The following is a 24,311-nucleotide window of genomic DNA, read 5'->3' on the forward strand; positions in this document are numbered from 1 at the left end:
AGAAGGAAGGCTTAGCTCAGGGTGGCAGGGAAAACCGCAATTTGTTTCTGACATGACACGTTGACGGGTTCCTGGCTGCAGTGCCCCCTTTGTGTGCCCAGAGCTGAGTGGGCATATAAAGGCCAGCCCTGCCCCAGAAAGTGAGAGCCAGCAGGAGGCCAGGAGCCCCCTCCCTACCCTCGTGGAGCTGCAGGAGCCGGTAAGGCAACCTGTGCAGCCACACTGGGCCAGACCCTCAGCCAGCGGCCCTGCCACCCCCTGTGTCTCCCCCCGCTCCTGCCCTGCACAGTGAGCACAGAAGGAGCTCACACTTGAGGGCACTGTGGGCACCTGGGGGGATGCATGAGAAACCCTATTGTACAGATGGGAAAACTAGAGTTGGGGGGGCACAGTGGAGGCAGGGTGAGGGCAGCATTGTTCTGTGGATAGGGCCCTAGGATGTCCATTTCCTTTTTTCCAAGGGAACCCCTTAGTTTCCCACAGTGGGAATCTTTCTTTATGTGAGATTCTGTAGGCTATTTGGGAATGAGGAAGAGGGAGAGGAACACTGTCAACATCGCAACTAGCTCGTGCTGCACCTGCATGCATCTTTGTGCAAAGGAAAGACAGGGGCCCTCTCTGGGCACACTCAGGCCATGCCAGGGGTAGGGGTTGGCACTGAAGTGCAGTCAGAGCCCCATCCCCTCTCAACTCATTCCAGTACTCAAAAACACATAGGTACCTGGACATGGGCCCTGTCCCTATGGAGAGTCAGGAGAGGGCAGTGACACAGACACACAATGCAAACAGTGGCACATGCCTTCCCATGAGTGCTTAGGCCAGTGCAGTGACAGATAGGTTGGTTTCTTTAGACCAGATGGAGGAGGGAGACCTGACTAAGCAGGTGACATGCACCCTGGATCTGAAGGGGGAACAGTCAAGTCGTGTAAAGAGCCAGGGAACAGCCTTCTGAACAGAAGGAACAGAGCATGCAAAGGCCTTGAGGTGGAAAGGGGCTGGCTCATCATGTTTAAAAGCCAGGAGGTCAGAGTGGCAGGTAGGGACCTTACTTGTGAGTTAGCCACCTGGCTTCTATTCCGAGGATGGACAGGGGGTATCACTGTAAGTCTCATCCCTTTCTACATCACTTGGAAAATGGCAGAGGGAGAGAGGCTAGGCCAGGAGGAGTTTGATGGTGGGGTTGCTCCAATGCACCACACCTCATGAGCCAGTAGAAAGCAGGCCCAAGAAACAGGATTCCCCACCTTGTTCCAGAAAGGGAAGACCAGCCCTGGAGGATGGCTTGGGGTTGAATTTGGGCTATAACCTTGATGACCTCTGTGGCCCCGGTTGAGTCTCCGCCGAACACTCAGCCTCAGTTCTGCCATCTGTGAAATGAGTCCTTGAGGGAGCGGCTTGGGCAGTTCCCTGGAGACTGCAGAGCATGCTGGGAGCTGTACTGGGCTGTGACATGCTTTATAGTGAGACACAGAGGACTGTCAGGGGGTGACGGGCACAGGGTGGGGGAAAGACTGGAGCCAAAGGAGGGTGTTAAACTGCCTGTTCCCCGATAGGTGTGCACCAACCATGCTGGGTATGTGGGCCCTGCTTCTTCTTGGAGGCCTGGTGACCCCATGCCAAGGGCTGCTAGAGACGGTGGGCACACTTGCTCGGATTGATAAGGATGAGCTCGGCAAAGGTGAGCAGAGGGGGTGGTGCCAATCCCTCACAGTGCCACCAACCAGACCTGCTGCTGGGGGTGGTGACAGCAGCCTGTGGTTCTGGCTGCTCAGAGAGGACAGCCTGGGGCCACTAGAGTTGCTGGGTCTCTGCAGGGGTTAAAGCCTTGCTGGCAGGTTCCTGTGGGTGTTTAGTTGGCTTTCTTCCGAGAGGTGGGCTGGATGGCAGAAGCTGAAGGTGTGTGTGATGGGGACGGGTTGGGCTGAGGAGGACAAAGGGAGGGTGCTGGCTGGACCAGTGTTTCTGCCCCACTTTGCTAGGGTAGGGGAACCCTGCTAGGTATTCCTTTGCTCTGGGGAACAATGGCCAGGGGTGACAGTCACAGGGATGGAGGACAGCAGTGAGGAGTGCCCAAGCTGCCAGCTCAGCCCCTGTGAAGGCAGGTAGGGACCCTTCTGCCTCGCCCCCTCATGAGCTGCACAGAACAGCCAGAGGTGCCCGAGAGTAGCAGAAGTTGCTTCCAACAGCTGGACCAAGCCCGGGAGGCTGGCATTTCCTCTCCAGCGGCACTTCTGCCCTCTGTTTTTGGTGTGACCCAGGATCACACAGCAGTGTGGCTTTGGGCAAGTCTCTATCCCTTCCTGGACCCTTGTTTGCCCACCTGATTCTTCCTCCCTCCAATCTCCTTGCAGCTATACAGAACTCACTGGTCGGGGGACCCATTCTGCAGAATGTGCTGGGGACTGTCACATCAGTGAACCAGGGCCTCTTGGGTTCTGGAGGACTGCTTGGAGGAGGCGGCCTGTTGAGCTATGGAGGGGTTTTTGGCGTTGTGGAGGAGCTCTCTGGGTGAGTCCCTGCAGTCCGGCCCCTTATCTGTGGACCTGCTGCATGTGCTTCAGGAACGCTAGCCTGGTGGCTCCAGGGCATGCAAGAGAGACAGACCCTGCAACCTGTGGGCAGGCAGTGGGTGTGGTGTGGGGAGTTCTCTGTGGGAAGTCCCCAGACCAGGGTTGCTGCCAGTCTCCAGTGTTATAAAGAGTGCTTGACACACAGTGGATGCTCTGAAGCTTTTCTGAATGAATGGAAGCCATGGGGCAGCTAATCCTTATGGCTCAGTGACCACACAGTCACTGTGTGCTGGGCGCCATCAAGTGCTTGTGAAGATGGTTCCACTTCACAGATGAAGAAACCGAGGTCCAGAGAGGTGAAGCAGATAAATCCACAGGTGGTTTTATGAATCATAGGGGTCCCAGGGAGACACCCCCCAGAGAATAGGGAATTCCCACATAGTGCTAGGTCTGGGAGGGTCCAGGCACAAAGGGATGGCCCTTGGGATGTTGAGGAGTAAGTGGCCCCCTGCTGGGGAACTCTCACCCCAGGCTGAAAATTGAGGAGCTCACACTGCCAAAGGTGTCGCTGAGGCTGCTGCCGGGGTTTGGGGTGCAGCTGAGCCTGCACACGAAGGTGGGCCTGCACGGCTCTGGGTGAGTGAACCCGAGGGGCCATGCCCCCTTCTGTTCCTGGGGGCCCCTGCTCAGTTGCCCATCTCTCCTATTTCCTCCCAAACGGACCCTACTCACTGGCCCTCTTCACGGTCTTGCAACGCCTCCCCAAGGGCCTTCATCTCTTTTTCCTGGAATTGCCCCCTAGAAGAACACTTGTCATTTCCAAGTGCAAGGACCCGGGTCCAAGACCCTGGTCCTGCAGGGGAAAAGTTTCACAAGCAGTGAAGCAGGACTGCAAGTGTCTCTCCCTCTCTATCTCACCCTTCCCTCTCAATTTGTCTTTATTCAGAATAAATAAATAAAATAAAATAAAAATCTTTAAAAACTTAGGCCCTGAGGCGGGAGCTGAGCTGAGAGGAGGGCTGGACCTCCAGGGCCAAGGGGTGCCGGGGGCGGGGCTGGCGGGCTGGCCACGCCCCCAACACAGGTCTCGCAGCCCCCTGGGGGGCCTCCTGCAGCTGGCTGCCGAGGTGAACGTGTCGTCGCGGGTAGCGCTGGGCGTGAGTTCTAGGGGGACGCCCATTCTCATCCTCAAACGTTGTAGCACGCTGCTGGGCCACATCAGCCTACTCTCGGGGTGAGTCCCGGCTGCAGTACAGTGGGCTGCTGCGCGTGCGCCAGCGGTTCCCGGGTAGTGGGCGGGGTCTGCCCCGCAGACTGTGTAGTGGGTGGGCGGGGTCTGTCCTCTCCCGGCTTCCCAAGGGGTCAGCTTGCTTACTTGGCTCATGGACAGTGACTGAGTGCTGGCCCAGCTAGTAGTTTGCATCCCCATTACTGGGTGCCCCTTCCTCTGGCTCCTGAACTTCTGCACCCCATCTCCTAGCTGGAATTAGGGAAGCCTCTGTGCACCCTGCCACTGACCCAGCCTCATTCCTGCTCTGAGCATATTAAAGACCGAGCTTCTGACCCTGACAGGCTGTGCGACCCCAGGACCGCATTGTCCTCACCTGCATACCAAGGACCTAAACTCCCTGAGCCAGAAGACTGACACGTCTCTGTCTCTTGTCCCCACTGTCAGGACACAGCGACCTCCCTACACTCACCTGGGGTCTTCACTTCCAAGGATCTGGTTCCTGCTGTCATATCCAGCACTTTCCCAGCACTCTGTACCCACCCGCCAGTGGCACCTACCCCCCTTCCCCACTAGTTGCTGCATTCCAGGATGAACCCCCCCCCCACCCCATCTCTGTGACAGGTTTCAAGTCGATCAGGGTGAAGGGCAGCTTCCTTCTCCAACAGGATCTTTATAAGGATATCTTAGGCAGGGTCTCTGGGGCCCTTGCATTATAGACTGTCTGCTCCTTAGAGCTTGAGGGGTGTGGGGGTGGCAGGGGTGGGTGCCCAGGATGCAAGGTATCCTGTGGTTGTAGTTCTGTAGTGGCCATCCCTCCCTCTGTAACTCTGCAATCTCCAAGCTTCCCATTCATTTATTCATTCATCCATTCATTCAATCAGACATTCATGCAACAGATACTTATTGCATCCTCACCGTAAGCCGGGCAGTATCCTAGGCCCAGTGTCATTTGTCTGTGCATGTCAGGCAAAAGGTACGAGGGTTTATTGACCACAAGTCGTACAGTAAGACATGTATAAACCAGCAGTGATAGTCTTATAAGGTGGGCATTGTGCACATGGAGAGACAGAAGTTGTCCCCAAGTCCCACCATGAGGCTGAGCCAAGATTTAAACCCAGGGCTCCAAAAGCCCCAGTTAGCCCCACTGAAAGGATACAGGAGCTATCTGCTCCCCCCCCCCCCCCCCCGCCTGCCCTGTCCCTTGGGGTGGGGATGCCCCCTGAGCTAGCTGAACCCTCATGAGCCTCCCTCCATCCAGGCTGCTGCCTGCACCGCTCTTCGGGGTTGTGGAGCAGACACTCTTCAAGGTGCTGCCTGGACTGGTGAGTGTGGGGCCTCAGGCCAGGCCGCCCTCCCTCCCTGCTTGCCTTCCTTCCAGGCGCCAGCAGGATTAGGTAGTTCTTCCCCTCCACGCCCACCAGCTAATCCCATCCTGGCTGCCCACACACCTCCCAGCTGCCACCTGAGAGTCTGGCACCCTGCAGCCCGGGTTTACAGTTCTGGGTGACCCGAGTTCTGTCTCCTAATTAGAATCCCTGGATATTCTCTTCCTTCTGTCTTTGCTGCTTGCATCATCATCATCATTATTCAATTTTTTCTTGCCACCAGGCTTATCTCTGGGGCCCAGTGCCTGTACAACAAACCCAAAGACTGCTTCAGGCAGTCTTTTTTTTTTCTTTTCTTTTCTCTTCTTTTCTTTTCTTTTGATAGGACAGAGAGAAATTGAAAGGAGAAGGGAAAATAGAGAGTGAGAGACACAGAGAGACACCTACAGTACTTGCTTCACTGCTTGTGAAGTGTCCCCCCCTGCAGGTGGGGATCTGGAGCTTGAACCCAGGACTTTGTGCATGGTAACATGTGCGCTGAACCAGATGTGCTACCACCTGGTCCCCTGCATTCTTATTGACTATAGTTTCTCTGTAAATGAGCTTTGAGTTAAAAAAAAAAAAAAAAGGTTAAAAAGTAGGGACAGGTGTGTGGGTCTGAGCACTCAGGTTTCACGTTTGATCGGTGATGCCTCCAGGCTGCTTGACCACAGGGGGCCTCAGCTGCCCTGGCTTCCCCCAGGGGCAGGACCCACATTTGGGAAAGGCTGTTCTGGCTGAAGCCCCATTTCACAGAGGCTGGAGGTGGGAGGGCTTGCTGGATGGGTCATGCACAGCCAGCAAAGGGTAGTGGGGCTCCTGGCTCCCATTGATGACCCTGTGAAGTCACCTTCTGGAGGTGACATGGGCTAGCCCTGGGCTTTGGAAACTAGGAGGGGAGAAGCCTAGGGCAAGGAGGGTAGCTCCAGCAGCAAGCAGGCAGTCCAGTTCCATCTTGGGGGCAGCTCACCCAACTCTGGGGCTCCTAGTCACAGCCCCTACTGGGGTTACCAGGATTGTTGGCTTCAGGACAGGCTTTGTGTGACTCCCAGAAGTCTGGAGAACAAGAGTTAGTGGCCAGCATTTAGAGATTGGAGATTTCTCTTAGCAATCTGATTTCTGCCTTCTCTTATGCAACCCACCACCTGGGTTCCGGGATTCGGGGTACCTTTTCCCTGTAGCTCACACCCTGCTGGTGCCAGGGGCTCCTCCCTCCCCACTGCTTCTTGTTTTCCTGGGACTTGGGCCCTGTGCATTCTGGAAGCCTGACCTCCCTGTTCCCTCTCTGTGCACTGCACATGGCTCAGTACACACAACTCTGTGCGCACTGTGAGAGTCCAGCCCTGACCTGACTGCTGTGTGTGTGGGGCATGGCCCTCTGTGTCCTAGGGTCCTAGGGCCTCTCAGTGCTCATCTGGATAGCAGGTGGTCTGAGACCCTGGAGAAAGCAGTAGCCTTGTTCCCTTAGAGGGAAGGCTTCTTCTCAGGCCCTATGAGGCCACTGGGAAGTGTTGCCCCATTTCTCCAGTACCCCCTGGGGCTTTCTCATGGGATCACTCTAGCCAGCCTCCACAGCTACAGTTTGACACTTCACACCCTAGCCCTTCCTCTGCCTCCTCCTCCTGTGCCACCATCCACCTCTGAATTTTGTCTGACCTTGAACCTGGGAGCACACAGCAAGTCATTGCAAGATCATGCAGCCTCCCCTGACCTGGCTGTAACCCTCCCCCCTTTGCACACAGCTGTGCCCCGTGGTGGACAGTGTGCTGGGTGTGGTGAATGAGCTCCTGGGGACTGTGCTAAGTAAGTTGGGGTTCACCTTCCACTCCCCCTCCCATGGTGGGGTACCAAGGGAAGCAGAAGGGGCAGAGTTCTGGTATCTTTCCCATCTCAGACTGATAGGGTTGCCAATTTAATGGGCCTAAAAGTGGGATGCTGGGCTGAGACCGGTTTACTGGGGAGTGGAGACTTAGGGTTTCTGGTTATTTCCTGTGCAAGTGTTAGAAATACAAGCAGGATGCTATTATATCTAGTCCGACAAGAGGACTGAGGTCTAGAGAGCTGAGGTCAGGAGCCCAAGGCCCTCAGTATCACTGAGCCTCATGGGGACACAGGCACCTTTGCTGTTTACAGAAGGGCTTTGAGGAGTATGGAAAGACACAGCTGACAAGGACAGAAGCCAGGGGCAGATAAGTCTCAATAAATGACAGCAGGAGAGCAACAGGGCAGCAATGCCTTTAGTGACACCAGCTGTGGGAAGCAAGACATCAGTCTCTGACACACTGTGACTTGTGTGACCTCCTGACTTTCTTGTGTCTGTACAACAGAGCTTAGAGGAGTGCAGGGCCAGACATCAGTCAAGCAGCAGAACTCTTATGGTTGGGGCTGAGCCTATGTGACACCCCCATCTCCTTCAGGTCTGGTGCCCCTTGGGGCTCTCGGGTCTGTGGAGTTCACTCTGGCTACCCTGCCTATCATCTCCAACCAGTACATAGAGCTGGACATCAATGTGAGTCCCCTCTGAGGCCTCCATGGTGAGGGTGGAGAGGGTGCTGGGTATGATCTGATAGAGAAGGGGCTCAGCCTGAGACCCACACCCCCATGCTCCGTCTCTGGCCCCGCAGCCCATTGTGAAGAGTGTAGCAGGCGACATCATCGATTTCCCCAAGCCGCCCCACCCAGTCAAGGTGCCCCCCAAAGAAGACCACACCTCCCAGGTGACTGTGCCTCTGTACCTCTTCAACACTGTGTTTGGGCTGCTGCAGACCAATGGAGCCCTGGACATAGACATCACCCCTGGCCTGGTGAGTGTGGGCCTGACTTGTCTGCTGTGACTCCAGGCGACCTCATCGTCGCCATTGACTAGACCTGACACAGCCTCTTGTTTGTGCTGGAGAGAGCTGTCTGTGCCTGTCTCCACTTTAATCCTGCATGGATATTGCTGATCCATGATGGTCCTCTTCTTGGGGAAACTTGAAAGGGTCCTTTAAATCCTTCTTAACATGGTGCTCCAGGATGTTACTCTTTTTATTATTATTATTATTTTAATAAAAGAGATAGAAAGATTGAGAGAGAGAGATCAGAGCAGTGCTCATCTCTGGCTTATGGTGGTATGGGGGGACTGAACCTGGGGTCTCTGAGCCTTAGGAATGAGAGTCTTTTGCATAACCATTATGCTGTCTTTTCAGCCCCAGGACGTTACTTTCAGCCACTAGAAAGGGCATGTGAAATGTGGCCAGTTTTTTGTCCCCTTACTGATTGAACCCTTTTAGAGTCAAATTCCAGTTTACACCAAAGTGTGAGTGGCTAACATTAGCATGACTTCCAAAAGAGCAGATTTGGTTTGGAGAGATGAAAACAGGACTGGACTGATACCAAAGGTTATTTCGGCACTTGTTCTGACTTCCTGAGTCTCTCTGCTTCCATTCTGGTCTGTCTCACAACCTAACCAATTTTGACATTGCATCCCCCCAGAAGCCTCACTCACAGGCTCCCTCTTGGGCTCAGCTTTTTCTGGAAACTAGGAACTCTGAGGTACCTGCAGCTCAGGCCAGGGGAGCAGGGCTTGATTCCTCACTTCTGTAGCTGGCATCCAGAGGACACTCCACAGCCTTTGGGAGGCTGGAATGGGGTCCTGAACTGGAAAGCTGATGTAGTCTACCTGGGGCGCAGGCAGTCATAACCAGGTAGGGACTCTGAGTGTTCAGAGGTGTGTGTTTGAGCATATGGGTCAGTATGTGATCACATGTAGGATATTGTGGGAACCCATTCGGTGTTGTCCACTCCAGGGATGATAGTTGGGCGCTGAGGGTGTGGCCCTCAACCCCGACCCAGGATAAAGCATGTTTATGAGCCTGTCCCATGTGAGCAGGTCTGCTCTGAGGAGCAGGCATGGGCAGCTCAGGGTTGACATTAACCTGCAGACTGGCCTGTCTCTGGTGGTGGTAGCCTTTGCTCTTCAATAGCTGGCTATTTTAGGTGGTAGCCTTTGCTCTTTTAGGTGGTAGCCTTTGCTCTTCAATAGCAAGCAGGGAAAACAGTTCACTTGATTAGTGAGCTGCTTTGCTATGCGTGTGACCCAGGTTCAAGACATACCAGGTTTGAGCTTTAGTGCGGTGGTCCCTCCCTCTCCATCCCTTGCTCCTTTTTTCCCTTCCTTTCCTCCTTCTCTTCTTCCTCCTCCTCTTCCTCTTACTCCTCCTCCTCCTCCTCCTCCTCCTCCTCCTCTCTCTCTTCTTCTCTATATAAAAATAAATGAGGAGGAGTCTGGTGGTAGCGCAGCAGGTTAAGTGCATTTGGCACGAAGTGCAAAGACCTGTGTAAGGATCCCAGTTCAAGCTCCCGGCTCCCCACCTGCAGGGGAGTCGCCTCACAAGTGGTGAAGCAGGTCTGCAGGTGTCTAGCTTTCTCTCCCCCTCTCTGTCATCCCCTCCTCTCTCCATTTCTCTCTGTCCTATATCCAACAACAACAATAACTGCAACAATAAAAAAAAAGGCAACAAAAAAAAATGAGGGAAGCAGACCTGGCATGATCGCTATGAAATGGGAAACCTGCTCCTATTTTTCTAGCAACTGCCAATCAACTTCCCTAGGGGGACTGAGGTCTGTCCTAGTGTGACTAGACTTTCTGGACTTTTACCTACTAATGGGCATTTAAATGAAATGTTCTAGTTATAAATACTGGAAACCAGTAACCAGGTTTTTTGTTTGTTTGAAAATACCATTTGGGCAAGAAGGCAAACACATCTGGGGCCAGATGCTCAGATTGTGGGTTCTGATCAGTGGTTTCATAGCTCTGGCAATAACGTGTCCAGGTCAAACCCTGCTGCCCTCACCTGCCAGTTTCTGCCCCTGGGCATGCGTCTCCCATGTGCAGGGGAAGTTATGGGAGCCCTCTGTGCTCTGAGCTGCTGTGAGTGGGAGTGAGAGACAGCAGGCAAGCCCTTAGCATGTGCCCAGCAGAGAGTAAGTGCTGAGTGACCCCTGGCCAGGAGACAGGGTCTAAGAGTCTTCAGAGATATGTATCTGCAGTTGGCAGCAATGGGATAGGGCATGGACAGAACAATGCTCTCTCTCTCTCTCTTTCTCTCTTTCTGGTCCCTCTTCTGTCTCTGTGTTAACCCCTGATTTTGGTTTTGGGTCCAGGTTCCCAGCAAAGTCCCACTGACAACCACAGACCTGGCCGCCTTGGTCCCTGAGGTGAGTACTCTCTGTCATGGGCTTCCTCACGTAACTCCTTCCTGGTGAGCATGAAGAGACTCCAGGACTGACCTCAATATGGCATGCTCTCTCCAGATGACAGCCATTAAGTGTGGGGGTGGAAACTCATACTAAAGTGTGAATGAGGGACTGGGTGGTGGTGCAACTGGTAAAGTACATGAGTTACCATGTGTGAAGACCTGAGTTTGAAGCCCTGGTCCCACCTACAAGGGGAAGCTTCATGAGTGATAGAGCAGACTGCAGGTGTTTCTTTTCCTTTTGCTCCCTCTCTGGCCCTATTTCTCTCTGTCTTTATCCTAATAAAAATTGAAATATATATGTATAAAACAAGGGAAAATGACCAGTAGGAGCAGTGGATTCAGTGGATTCATTATGTAGACACTGAGCTCCAATGATAACTCCAGTGGTAAAAAAATAATACATATATATATATATATATATATATATATATATTTATAGCTTATTCTTTCCCATAGCAGATTTTGCTTAGACAGGAAAACATCAGGATTTTAACTGCCCCTGAAGTCAGTTGAGGTTTGCCCTGTGCTTTTTTGTTCTAAGCAGAAGACAGGTTACTAAGTTCTCTTTAACTGTCTTACTTCATTTCTGTCTTCATCTTTATCTCTAGAGAGAAGACACAGGGCACTGGTCTTGGGAAACAAAGGACAAGGAGACACTTCAGGAAGTGTGTAGTGTGTAGTTAACGGGGGACAACTAACTTAGAATAAATGGGTAGGACATACACAGATTAGGAGCTCGAGGGTTGTGTTCTTTCTTGTGTGTATGTGTTTACATATTTATTTATGGATTTAACATAAAAATCAAGATTTGAGACCAAGGTTCAAGCACAGTCCACACTACCCTGAAGGGCACTTATGAGCTCTGGTATCTTCCCCTCTCTCCCTTTGTCTCTGTCTCTCTGTGTGTCTGAAAAAGATGGCCTAGACTGATTAAGCCCCACTGACAAAGACTAATTCTTTACTTATTTTTATGTGTGAGCAAGTTGAGTGAGTGAGTGACCAGGACACTGATTAGCTCTGGTTCATAGTGGTGCTGGGAATTGAACTGTAGACATGAAAGTGTGTTGTACTGGGGGCTGTGCGATCTCTCTAGTCCAAAAGTGCAGAGGCCTGGCTGAGGAGGTGACCTTCCAGTAGCAGGCTGAAGGAGAAGCAGGAGGTGGGGAAGCGCCCCATGACTCAGCACGGGCAACCCCTCTTCACTGTCATTGTCTGAGTTGAGACCTAGGTGGCCACTCAGGGTCCCCCTTGCTTCCTCAGGTTCTCTTATCTCCCCAGTTTCCCCATGCTCAGACCCACCTTCCCAGCTTCCCTTGGCCACTTCTCTTGGGCCTGGGATGACATGTCCAGGCAGAGGATGCAGATGTGCAAAGGCCCTGAGGTAGGAGTGGCCTGGCAGGCTGGGGGCACAATGTGAGGAAAGAGCATGAGGGCCAGCCGGGGAGATGAGATGGAGTGCTTAGGCAGGTGGTGGGGGACACGTCTATGAGCCTCATGGCAGATCTTTATTTTATTTTATTTTATTTTAGTGATTTAATAGTGATTTACAAGATTGTAAGATAAAAGCAGTATAATTCCACACCACTTCCACCATAAAGTTCTGCCCCCCATCCACTTCAGTGGTAGCTGCCATAGTTCTCCTAAGGCCATAGATACGGGATTATTGTGTGTGTGTGTGTGTGTGTGTGTGTGTGTGTGTATTATCTATTTATTTATTTTTGCTCATTTTTATTTACTTCTAAGGTCCTCCTTTCACTTCCTTTCTAAGCCACAGCTATACCTATTATAGCTTCTGGGCTTTCTTCTTTTTCTTCTTCCCTGTCAGATAAGAGAAACAGCACCTAATTTCCTCAGGTGTTCTCAACATTCTCTTCCCTCTCAGTGATGGTATAAAAACAAAAGTTTCTGCTCACAAATGTCCCAGGTCCCAGTGGAACTGGAGTTCAGAGTGCTCTGGTCATCTTCTCCTAACATTTCGCCTGGGAGTATGGACCAAAATTCCTTTTGGGTACAGAAAGTGGGAGTTCTGGCCTCTTTAATTGCTTCTCCACTGGACATGGGTGTTGGCAGGTCAATCCATACCCCAGCCTGTTTCTATCTTTTCCTACTGGGGCAGGGTTCTGGATAGGTGAGGTACCAGGACCCAGTGAAAACATATTTAAGTATGTTCTGGATAGGTGAGGTACCAGGACCCAGTGAAAAGGTCATCTGCCCAGGGAGGTCAGGAAAGGATTGTAGTAGCCTCTGGAACTTGGTGTCTGGAAGGTAGTAAGATATAAAGCAAGACAAAATGTTTCTTAATCAGGGGCCAAAGAGTAGAAATAGAGCCAATGAGAATAGGGACCCTAGGTTGGAGAGAAGTCTATTTAAGTATGTTCCTAGGAGCTCTGGACAGTTTTCATTCTGAGAAGATGTGCTCGGGCTGGTGTGTCTCTACCTGTCTGTACCCTGTGTACTGCATTTGCTCACTAGGTGTGTGTTGGATGACAGCTAACTCTGTCTGTCCTGCCTCTCTCCAGACCCTGGGGAAGCTGCCTGCTGGCCAGAACCTCCTGCTTTCCCTGCGGGTAAAGGAAGCTCCCACAGTCACTCTCCAGAGCAAGAAGGCCACCGTCTCCATCCCGGCTACCATCCACGTGCAGTTCTACCAGCCCAGTGGGATCCCTGAATCCCTCTTTGACCTGAGTGGGGTGAGTGGGTGAGGGGAGGCACTGGGATTCCAAGTGGGGTGCTCTCCAGGCTGCTGGAGGGGGCTTTCTCCTCCCCCATAATCTCCAGGTGGAAAAGTGCCCCTTTTCACTGCCATTGTCTGCGCTGAGATGTAGGTGGTCACTTAGGGTCCCCCTTGCTTCCTCAGGCTCTCTTGTCTCCCCAGTTTCCCCATGCTCAAACACCCCCCAATGGCCTCCAGCTTCCCTGGGCTCCAAGCCTTTAGCCTGTTCCCCTCTCCTCACTGTTGCTGGTTTCCCCAGACACAAATATAGCCAAAGAGAGGCCCCTCCTTTGCTCTCTCTGCCCTGTCTCCCCCAAGCCCAGCACCTGAGCCTGGCATTTGGGGCTCCACCCCCATTTTATCCTCTGTGTCCATTTACCTCATCTGTGTGCCTTAAGCTGCCATAGCTCAGAGCCCCCAGGTCTCCCCTCCTGGCTATGTTGTATGTGGGGTTCACCACCTGGAGTGTCATTCCCACCTTGCCTTCACTACCTCTGCCATTCGGGATTCAGTATAGGTGTCACCTCATTGGGGACATCTCCCCTACACTTACTGTTGACTGGCTTGAAGTTGTCTCCAAGCCCCTGTACCCCTGAGTCCCTCTCTTAATGCCAAAACCTTTGAACATGAACCTGAGCACACAGTTTGGGGGTGATGTCTGTCTCCTTTTCCTTTTCAGGTTATGACTTTAAATGCCCAGCTGGCTCCCTCAGCCACCAAGCTGCACCTGTCCCTGTCCCTGGAACGGTAAGGTGGGGCCTTGTTTTCAGGAACAGGACATCAATGACCACGATGCCTCCTTCCTTATGGGAGGCACCTTATATAGTGGTCTCACCAGCACCCACCCTCCTTGTCTCTGAGACCTGCTGGAGAGGGCCAGGTGTTGGCACTTCTTACAGATAAGGCAGCAGGGAGGCTGCTCACTCCCACCCTGCAATCACCCCCCCCCCCCCCAGTGCTGGTGGTGGGGCCCCAACTCCCAAGTTAGCAATTCCAGAGGCTGGCTGGGGAGAGAACAGTCCTTGAGGGTTGGGGAGTACATGGCTACTCAGGTGGCCTCATTTGCTCTCTGCTCTCTCCACCCCTGGGGTGACTGTGCCTCATGATGGTCACCATGACCAAGACGGTGGTGCTGGTGGTCCTGGCCCTTCCTCACGCACAGGTGGTACTTAGCAGTATGTGGAGCCCAGGGGGCACAGCGGATTGTCCTGGGAGCAAGTCAGTGCCCTGGGGTCTCTATGCTTCAGGTCCAGGGCTCTAGCCTGGGGCCTATCTGGCATTCCCTTGAATGTGAGAGCATTGTCAGGGATCTTTGGTCTGTCTGTCCTGAGCTGTAGCCATTAGTGCTGCCCTGACCGCCTTCCAGTGTCCAGCTCAGCACCATCAGACTCTCTCCCCTTCTGCTGGCAGCCATGCCTCAGCCCTTCAGGAGAAAGATGGAGGTGCCCAGGTACTGCCCTCTGTCTGCATCAGGGCAGCTGTCCCCCATCAGTGGACTGTTTCATCCTGTGTTCAGCCACTTGCTCTGGGCCTAGAGTCCTGATGTCAGAATAGGAGAGTAGATTCCCACAGGTCCATTTCATAGGTAGGAAAGCTGGAGTTTCTGAGTCGAGGCTGGAGAGAAGCAGGGGTGGCCTTATGCCCCTGGTTCCTGATTCCAGAGATCCAGGGTGAGGCTGACTGCAGATGGGCTGGTGCTGAACACTATTCTGCAGCTGTGGTGGTGGGAGCTGGGGCCTCTCACATCTCTCTTCTCTCCACTAGCCTCAGTGTCAAACTGGCCTCTTCCTTCTCCCATTCCTTCGACGTAAGTTCTAGGGCAGGGGGTGAGGTGGGGAGCAGCTTGGCAGTGGTGAGGTTCAGGTGGAGGGTGGGGAGGGGTGACTGGGGTGGTCTCAGTCAGGGTTCTGTGCCAACAAGCCAGAGTAGACAGACATCAGGACAGGTGCATACACAGTGTGTCTGTGTCCATCTGTGATGTACATATGTGTATGCGTGAGTACAATAGTAACCATATTAGGAAAGTTATCTCCTGATTATCCGAAGTCTTGGAAACTCACACGCTCCCCCCATTTTTTTATTCGTGACTCTGGGTTACAAGATTGTAAGATTACAGTGTATAGTTCTACACTATACCACCACCAAAGTTCAGTGTCCCTACCCTCTCACCTCTCAAAGATAACCACCATAGTTTTCACAAGTCTTTTTTTTTTAATATTTATTTGTTGGATAGATACAGTCAGAAATTGAGAGGGAAGGGGGTAATAGAGAGGGAGAGAGACAGAGAGACACCTGCAGCACTGCTTCACCACTTGTGAAGCTTTCCCCTTGCAGGTGGGGACCAGGAGCTTGAACCTATGTCCTTTCACACTATAACATGTGTGCTCAGCCAGGTGCACCACCACCTGGCCCCAGTTTTCACAAGTCTTAGAAACAGTTTGCTTGCTTCTTACTGGGTTGTAAGCATTGAGAGCCTCCCAAGAGTTCAAATTCAGGAATGTCACATAATTAATCAACTTCCTGAATTCAGAAGGTCCTAACATTTCAGGCCCACAGAGCCCTTTAGCTTCCTGATTCACACAGTGTTCTGAGGTTCCGGAGTCTCATAGTGGCCTCAGGTTCTAGGACATTCTAAGGGTCTCTAGACTGACAGGACCTAAGACTGCCTAGCTCTGCACAAGTTGGGCACATTCTCCTCCCTCCCTTCTAGATCTACGGGCATTTTCTCTAGGGAGGTAGCATCCAAGCTCCTGGGGTCCTGAGGGAAGCCATTCTGAGTCACAGATTGGGGTCACTGATAGACATGCCACCCCACTAGGCCCTGAGACACAGGAGCTGTATCTTTGGGTTTGGGGGGGTGAACCGCCGGGGCTCTTGGAGTCCCAGATTCCCCTCCCAAGACAGGGCTGGCACTTCTCCCTTGGAGGTGATGCCTGCCAGTCCTCTCTGTGCTCTGTTATAGGCGTCCCGGCTAGAAGAATGGCTCAGTGACGTGCTCCGGGTGGCATACATGCCAAAGCTCAACGGTATGGGCGGCCTATGTTGTCTTCTTGGGCGTGCGGGAGTGCCTGAATTTGGGACTGCGGGATCTCCTGTCTCTCTCCAGTGCTCTGCTAAAGACACCAAGCAAGACTGGAGAGGGGCTGATCCCCACATGTAAGATGCAGAAGCCTAGGCACCCATGTTTCCATTCAGATGACCTTGATTAGCACCAGCAATTGATTAGAGCCAGACTCTGAGAGCTGTCTGACCTGGACCCTCTCCTCAGCCTCTCAGTGCAGAAGGAAGGGATGAGATAAACAAGTGATTAGGGTATAGATGACTCAGCATGCAAGGGAAGAGAATTTTCTGAGGGGAGCTATGATGGCAGTTTAGAACAGGAACACTTTCATCTGGGTTTAGGAGCACAAGCAGGAGTCTGCTTATAGGGAAACCAAGTCCTCAAAAAGATAAATAGCTGAAAGAGAGGGGTTCCATAGAGTCATCAGGTCCTAGCCAGGCCCTTATACATCTTTGCTTTCAACCATCCCCTCTTTACAGTGGACCTGGGTGTCGGCATCCCTCTACCTAAGGTTCTGAATGTCAATTTCGCCAATGCTGTTCTGGAAATCATAGAGGTGAGTTTCCCATGCAGGTGAGGCCTAGAAGGGTCTTGAGTACATTGGTGGAGTGCCTCTGCACCCTTTTCTGAACTGCTCAGAGAATCACAGATTATGTGGCAAAGATTTGACATCAGAATATTTACTTTTCCCTTACTTGCCCCCAAGAGGTGTCACTAGCCAGTCCTAGAGTTCATCCTTCTCGAATCAGACAGATGCCTGGCCTGTAGGATGGTCTTACATTCACAGAAGTCCGGTCCCCCAGTTCCCCAGGTCCTGGATGGGGATACATGTAGTCTCCCTTATCCTGTGTCTTTGGCAGCATGGCCAGCGGCTGGTGACTTCTTTTCTTGCTACATGCCACATGGCTGCACAGACCTCCATCAAATAAAATTTTTTTTTTAGTTTTAATTTTTTAATTAATTTATTTATAAAATGGAAACACTGACAAGACCATAGGATAAGAGGGGTACAATTCCCACCTCCAGAGCCCCATATCCCATCCCCCACCCCCTCCCCTGATAGCTTTCCTATTCCTTAACCCCATGGGAGTATGGACCCAGGGTCATTATGGGGTGCAGAAGGTGGAAGGTCTGGCTTCTGTAATTGCTTCCCCACTGGATATGGGTGTTGACAGGTCAATCCATACTCCCAGACTATCTCTCTCTTTCCCTAGTGGGGCAGGGCTCTGAGGAATCAGAGCTCCAGGACACATTGGGGGAGTCCTCTGTCCAGGGAAGTCTAGTTGGCACCATGGTATCATCTGGAACCTGGTGACTGAAAAAGAGTTAACATATAAAGCCATAGAAATTGTTGACGGATCATAGACCTAAAGGCTGGAATATTGCAGATGAAGATTTGGGGGGGTCTCTGTTTTGGAAATAGCTAGTAGGTCTATTTTAGGTATATTCCAAAGGGCCCATGATTTTATTAGTTTTTGCCTGAGCCTGACATCTGTTATGCAGGTGGATCCAAGTTATTGTCTGGGGAGATGATGTCATGGCTGGAAAAAGGGCTAGAAAGCTGGATCAGGGAAGAGAGTAGCTCCCAAATACGGGAAAAGTGTATAAATATTGTTGACTATAAACCCCATCAATTTGATCTGGGGCCCATATTCAGCATAGAAGCCTATGTAACCTCTGCATCCCTGTAGGTCCAAACTTGCATTCTGTGGTCATCAGTAAGAACATTCTGAGTTGCACAAATTTCAGGACCCATCTTCTTCAGGTGGTAGAGTATGTTATTCAACCCTGGAGGATGGGACATTCTCTACCATTGTTGATCCACATTGAGGGCAAGGTCCCATGGGGGCCTCCAAAGCAGTCCTTTATGTTGTTCCTGATGGAGATGACCAGTGATAATGGAGAGAGGGATCTATTCGAGGTCTAGGCTCATCATGTCTGTGTAGGAATCCCAGGACTCCCTGAATAGGGCCCCAGCTGATGGGGTGGCCTGATAGTGACTAAAGAGTCATCATTAAAGTATGCCAGTCTCTTTCCCTTATTTTGCAGTCCTTACTTTGATAAGGTTAGCTTTGGAGTGACTAAGGGAAGTATAATAGGAAGTAGGTGAGGAGGATTAAGCAACATTTTAGGTCTAGGAGCAAGTATGGGGGGTGAGCAGAATGGGTTGTTCTGGAGTTACTTCTTAGATGAAAATCATTTCTTAGATGAAGATGGACATATTTAGCCCAAGGTCACATTGTATATTTGCAGTAGAAATGGCACTTGAGCTTGAGCCTCTTAAGTCCTAAAAAGTCAGTGTGACCTGTCCCATGCTTACTGTCATTTGTTTATCCATTCATTCATCCATTCATTCAGGAAGTGTTTACCCAGGATAGGTGCAGGGCACACACAGGGCTGCAGGCATGGGTTGTGTCCTTAAGGCCTTGGAGGTCCTAACTGGGAACTGTTGCCCCTTGCAGAATGCTGTGGTGCTGACCGTTACATCCTGAGGCTAGTGGTGACCACTGACTCTCCAACGACTGCCAGAGTCTTGTCCACTCACCTATTCTGCCTCATCTTCCTTCACAGTCTCTGGCCTGTGTCATTGTAAGGGTACCTTGTCTACCAGGCCCGCCCAGGTACTCTGTCCCTGGCCCAGCTGCTCTGCCCCCCGACTGGGGGTTGAGTTTGCAAGACTGGCCATGGAGGGAGCTTTGGAGGGAGCTCTGCAGCCTCCGTGGCAAGTCCTGAGCTTCCAATAAACTGCTTTTCTAACTCAGCACCTCCCGGCTGGTTTGTTCCCCTGTCACTCAGGATTGCCTTAGCACTGCCTCTGGGGCCCTCTCTGAACTCCAGGTAGGGCCCCTGAAGGTAAAGGATCTTGGGACCTAGTCACTGAAGCTTTTCATCCCAAACTTACCTGTTGGTCTTGGCATCCTGTTTTCTGTCCTGCCTCCTTCCACCCCTGCCTGGATCTTTGTCTTTTCTGCCTTTCCCTGCGCTTCCTTCTCTCTGTTTCTCTAAATACCTTGCTTTCCATACTCTTGTTGGTCTGAGTCTTTGTCTCTGTCTGACTTTGGGACGCTTCTCAGAGCTGATGATTGAGCTGAATTTTGAAGGTAAATTGGAAAGCAAGCAGACAAACAAAAAGAGCCAGCACCTGAAAGCGAGAATAAGTAAGGCCAACCCTGTCCTGAAGGAATCTCTGCTGGCTGCACACCAGCTCTGGACACAGCTCAGAGCAAAGCCACATGCTTATGGTACCAGTAGAGAAGCTGGAGCTGCAGAGGGACCTGACTGGCCCTGGGCCACCGGGTGGCAGAGGGATAATGGAAACTGGGGTCTTGTCTCTTGGTCCTGGACTCACCCTTACTGATCAGGATGGGCGTCGTTGTTCTTGAGAGGTGGCAGCAAGTTGATATGCATGGACTTGAGTGAACAGATGCCAGTGAAGTTGCTTATGGGATTTGGGACAAAGAGATGGGAGAATTGGATCCCATCTAGAAGTCTATAAACCACAAGGGATGACTTTGTATCTGTCTTCCTTCCCTCTTTCCCTCCCTTCTTTCCTCTCTTTTTCCCTTCCTTCTATATGTCCATCCATCCATCTATCTATATATCTGTATATCCATCTGTCTATCCATCCATCCACCCACCCACCCACCTATTTATCATTCATTTACCCTTCCTTCCCACCTTCCATGTGTCCACCCTACATTTATCATCACCTACTACCTGGAAGACAATACTGAGTGATGTTGTTTGGGCTTATGTGTGACCCCTTTCTCACTTCCAGCATCTCTTGGCTCCCACCTGGCCCAGCATGGTGGTTAAATGGGTGGCTCCAGTTAGCTGCCAGTATTCAGACCCCATCCCAGCTGTTGATGAAGGGTGTGGTCTCAGATATGTCATTTGTTCTCTCTGAGCCCGGATTTCTCCACCAACATCTCCAGGGTGACAGTAATAATGCTTTGAGGCTTAGACTAGCACTCAGGTTGGTAACTTGCCCATAAGGAGTTAGCCCGCTTCTGTTCTCCTGCCTTCTTCCTCCTCTTCATGCCTCCATCTGCTCCCGGCTTCTCACCACACCCCAGCACAATCTCTTCACCTCTTACCCTCCCTGGCTTCCTTACCTCCTCGTTCCCAGCCCAGCCCCTTAAGCCCATCCTTTCTCCTTGCCTCTGACAGTGACTGGACTCTCCCTGCCCACAGACATCACCCAGACTCCAGGGTGTGGCAGGGAGGGCTGCCTGTGTCCCAGCCTCATGGCTCTCTCCGGCAGGGCTGCTCTTCACTATGAAGTAGGCATGCTCTGGTTGCACTTTTAGGTCGTTTGAAGATGGAAGGGGGCAGGCACTGTAAGCTGCTTGGTGCCCTCAGGGAAGTGGGAGGTGCCTAGAAACTGGCAGCCCTTTATACCCCTCCCTCTTCCTGGAGCAGTTCCCCCCCCCTCCCCCAGTGTCAATACAAGGCATGCGCAGCCTCCACTTCTCTCTGTGCCTCCCCTCCAGCTGGTCACTGCCTCCCACAAAAATCTGCTTCACTTCTGCCTGCTCTCAGAGCAGCAGCAGTGCACTGGCCTCCCCTGATCACTCATTGTGCCTGGACTTTCTTAGATGCCTCATGCTCTTCAGCCTGCTCAAGGACCATGACTGGCAGGCATTACCACCCTATTCACATACACATAAACTGAGGCAGAGCCAAGATTGGAACCTGACCCTTCTGTCCCTGATTCAGCCTAGGCTTCCTACTGCCATGCTGATAAAGTAGCATTTATTATACACATAGTGGACCAGACACTGTCCTAAGTGTGTGAGATAGATGATGCTACTGATTCCTTAAGGCATCCTGCTTTCTAGGATCTCTCTTTCTCTCTCTTTCTCCCTATCTTTTTTATTGGGAGGTTAACGCTTTACAATACAGCTGTTGGCACATGGGTACAATTTCTCATTTCATTATGATAGGTGTCTGAAAAACACTCTCACCCAGCCTAGGCCCCTTTTCATCATCCTGTAAGACACACCCCTCACCCTCATCCTCATCCTCATCCTCTGTCCCCAGAGTCTTTTGCTTTATGGCAATAATCCAACCTGTCCAAGTTTTACTGGAACTGAACTACTTCATCTAGGAACTTTTTTAGCCCTCATTATAAAGTGGAGCAACCTAAGGTACAGAGAGGTTAAGTGACTTGTCCAAAGCCTCAAAGCAGGAGGTGATAAGGTCGGAGCTTGAACCTGGGGCCCCTGACTTGCAGAGCACAGGCTCTAAGCCTCCACACTTGCATTTGGGGAGGAAGCAAGACCTTTTCCTCTTACCTGGGTGGCTGATGGTGGGTGCAGGTGAGGCAAAAACTGAGCGCAGGGGCAGGTGGTGATGGCTGATTTGGTTTTCTGTTTCCCTGAAGCCCCCCTTCATGAACTCTCACTAGGCCCCTGTGTGGCCCAGTCACCTTTGACTGAGTCACCTCCCAGGGCCTAGCTCCTCCAGCTGCAGACAAAGGTGCTTTGGATGCTGAGCCAGGTGATCTTGCTGGCGCCAGGGCTCCACTAATCCTCTGGGCCCCAGGGGGCAGCTGGACTGTACTGCACACACACCACATGGGAGGACCTGGGTTAGAGCACCCAACCCCCACATGGGAACACCTGCAAGGGATAGTGGTGGAGCAGTGCTATGCTATCTCTCCACCTCTAGCTCTCTCTTCATCTCTCCCTGGCTATCTGGAGGAAAAAAATAAAAGGAGTTCACTGGAAGTAGTAGAATCATGCAGACCTGGTGGCAAGAATAAATAAATAAATAGCTATTTGACAAGCTTTACTTATCAGGAAGCATCCCTAAGCTTTATTAAGTCACTTGACCTCAGCAACCTTTTGAAACAGTCATTCTTGTCACCACACTAATTAGTCAGTCACATTCTGGTCAATCACACTAATTGCCAGGCAATGGGGAGTTGGGTGGGGAGGGGGTTGCAGTGTAATAAGCTCTCAAGAGGCTCCAGATGCATTCCAGATGCTTCCTATGCTGTGCTCCAAACCCTGCTGGGAACATGTGATTATACCAATTTCTCTGGTGGCTATACTGAAGCCCAAGAGAAGTGACTGTCCCAGGTGGAAAGGGCAGATGGAGTATGGAGACGTGTGTGTGTGTGTGTGTGTGTGTGTGTGTGTGTGTGTGTGATTGGGGGCCCCAAGATCGGGGCCTCTTCAGCCCCTACAGACAAGCGGTGAAGGCTGGGACCTGAGCGTCCCTGGAGACTTTGGCAAACTTGCTGCTTTGCTTGTCAGGAAGCATCCCTAATCTTCGCTAAGTCACATGACCTCAGCAACCTTTGAGACAGTCATTCTGGTCACCACCTCAAAAACCAAATAGATAGAAACCTGGTGAGAGTGGGTGTTTAAACCCAGCACCCAGATGCAAGGTCTAGTTGTCTAGTGCTTTTGCTGCAGGTGTGCAAACAGTCCAGAGGTTGGATCAGGGGCCAGTGGGCATGCTCTGAACTTGGATGCCATCCCTGCCCAGAAGGGGGCAGGGGGTTTCTTGCAGAGTGTGGGGCCACATTCATTCTCAGCCCAACATGAGTGGGAGTATAACAGGATCTACCTCACCCCACCAGGGAGTTAGTCCTTAGGTGGGGATGGTAAGGATGGTAAGGAGGGGTGCCTGCTAGACATGGGAGTAGGGCTAATGCTGGGCTGAAGACTAGGGAGCACAGGGCACTCAGTGGGCTCCCTGCCCAGGCAGTAAGAGCTTTCATTCATCTACTGGGGCTCACTTGGCCAGAGCAAGCCTGGTTTGACATGGGCTGCAGGGGCCAGGGCATGGGCTGGGGCTTATCACAGAAGGTTCTCCAGAACCACTGGCTTTTCCTAGTTCCTCTGACCAATGTGTTCTGGAGAGGAGTATTCTAGATGACCAGGTTGCACGTGCAAAGGCCCAGAGGCTGGGAGGCTGGGGTGAGGGGTCTAAAAGGAGAAGGCAGCACTGTGTACACGAGGGGGCAGGATGGAGTGAGGAAGGCAGGTCCACCTTAAAGGCCAAGGAAGGGATCTGGGTTCTGCCCTGTAGGTCTTGAAAGAGCAGTGGCTGCCACTCAACATGGGAGCAGGCATTTGCTGGAAAGGGGCAAGAAAGAGCATGCAGGGCTGATGAAAACCAGGCAAGGTGTGGGAGACCTGGCTGTATAACACTGTCAAGGCTCAACAAATAAACATGCAACATTTGCATGCTTCACTGTGTATAAAACTTCAGTGTATGTGTCATAGGGGATGGAGCATGCTCAACCTCACTGCTTCAGGTTACTTTTACCCCCATTCAGATGGAAAGGAGAGAGGAGAGGAGGCTGGGTCATGGCACACCTGCTTAAGTGAATATAGTACTGTGGGCAAAGATAAGTACAAGGACCTGGGTTTGAGCTTCTGCTCCTCATCTGCAGAGGGTCTACCTCATGAGCAGTAAAGCAAGTGTGCAGATGTCCTTCCCTCTCTCTATATGTCCTCCCCCTCAATTTCTCTCTGTCCTATAAAATGAAAAGGAGGGGGGAAAAAAAGACCAGGGAATTGGGCGGTAGTGCAGTGGGTTAAGTGCACGTGGCGCAAAACACAAGGACCAGAGTAAGGATCCCGGTTTGAGCCCCCAGCTCCCCACCTGCAGGTGAGTCACTTCATAAGCGGTGAAGCAGGTCTGCAGGTGTCTATCTTTCTCTCCCCCTCTCTGTCTTCCCCTCCTCTCTCCATTTCTCTCTGTCCTATCCAATAATGACTACATCAATAATAACAACAATAATAACTACAACAACAATAAAAACAACAAGGGCAACAAAAAGGAAATAAATAAACATAAGTAGTGGATTTGTAATGCCAGCACTGAGCCTCAGAGACTAGAGGCAAAAAAAAAGGGGGGGGGGAGGGAGGAGAGAGGAGAAGATGTAATAGCAAAGAAGCTTCCTCCATTGTCATAGCAACTCTCATGTGTTGCTGGAGCTCAAATCTGAGTTGTATGTGCACAGCAATGAAGGCATACTACCTGGTGAACTAACCAGAATATATAAAGAACTTGCAGATCTCAACAATAAGACAAATAACCCCATCCAAAATTGGGGAGAGGACATAGACTATTCACCACAGAAGAGATCCAAAAGGCTGAGAAACACATAAAAAAATGCTCCAAGTCTCTGATTGTCAGAGAAATGCAAATAAAGGCAAAATTGAGATACC

At 51.6% G+C, this 24,311-nt stretch overlaps 1 protein-coding gene across 1 annotated transcript; it reads left to right on the plus strand.

The window, feature by feature from the left end:
- Nucleotides 1-1,557: 1,557 nt before the first annotated feature.
- Nucleotides 1,558-18,883, plus strand: BPIFB3 (BPI fold containing family B member 3). The gene is made up of 15 exons (XM_007522711.2): nucleotides 1,558-1,678; nucleotides 2,352-2,508; nucleotides 3,042-3,146; nucleotides 3,604-3,744; nucleotides 5,000-5,063; nucleotides 6,848-6,908; nucleotides 7,523-7,614; nucleotides 7,730-7,909; nucleotides 10,251-10,304; nucleotides 12,865-13,035; nucleotides 13,738-13,805; nucleotides 14,823-14,865; nucleotides 16,021-16,084; nucleotides 16,599-16,675; nucleotides 18,582-18,883. Exons 1-15 carry the CDS (start codon nucleotides 1,567-1,569, stop codon nucleotides 18,609-18,611), a joined length of 1,419 nt encoding a protein of 472 aa, XP_007522773.1. The 5' UTR covers nucleotides 1,558-1,566; the 3' UTR covers nucleotides 18,612-18,883.
- The last annotated feature ends 5,428 nt before the right edge of the window (nucleotides 18,884-24,311 follow it).

This window comes from Erinaceus europaeus, chromosome 1 (assembly GCF_950295315.1).
Source record: "Erinaceus europaeus chromosome 1, mEriEur2.1, whole genome shotgun sequence".
In the NCBI taxonomy this organism is placed as follows: Eukaryota; Metazoa; Chordata; class Mammalia; order Eulipotyphla; family Erinaceidae; genus Erinaceus; species Erinaceus europaeus.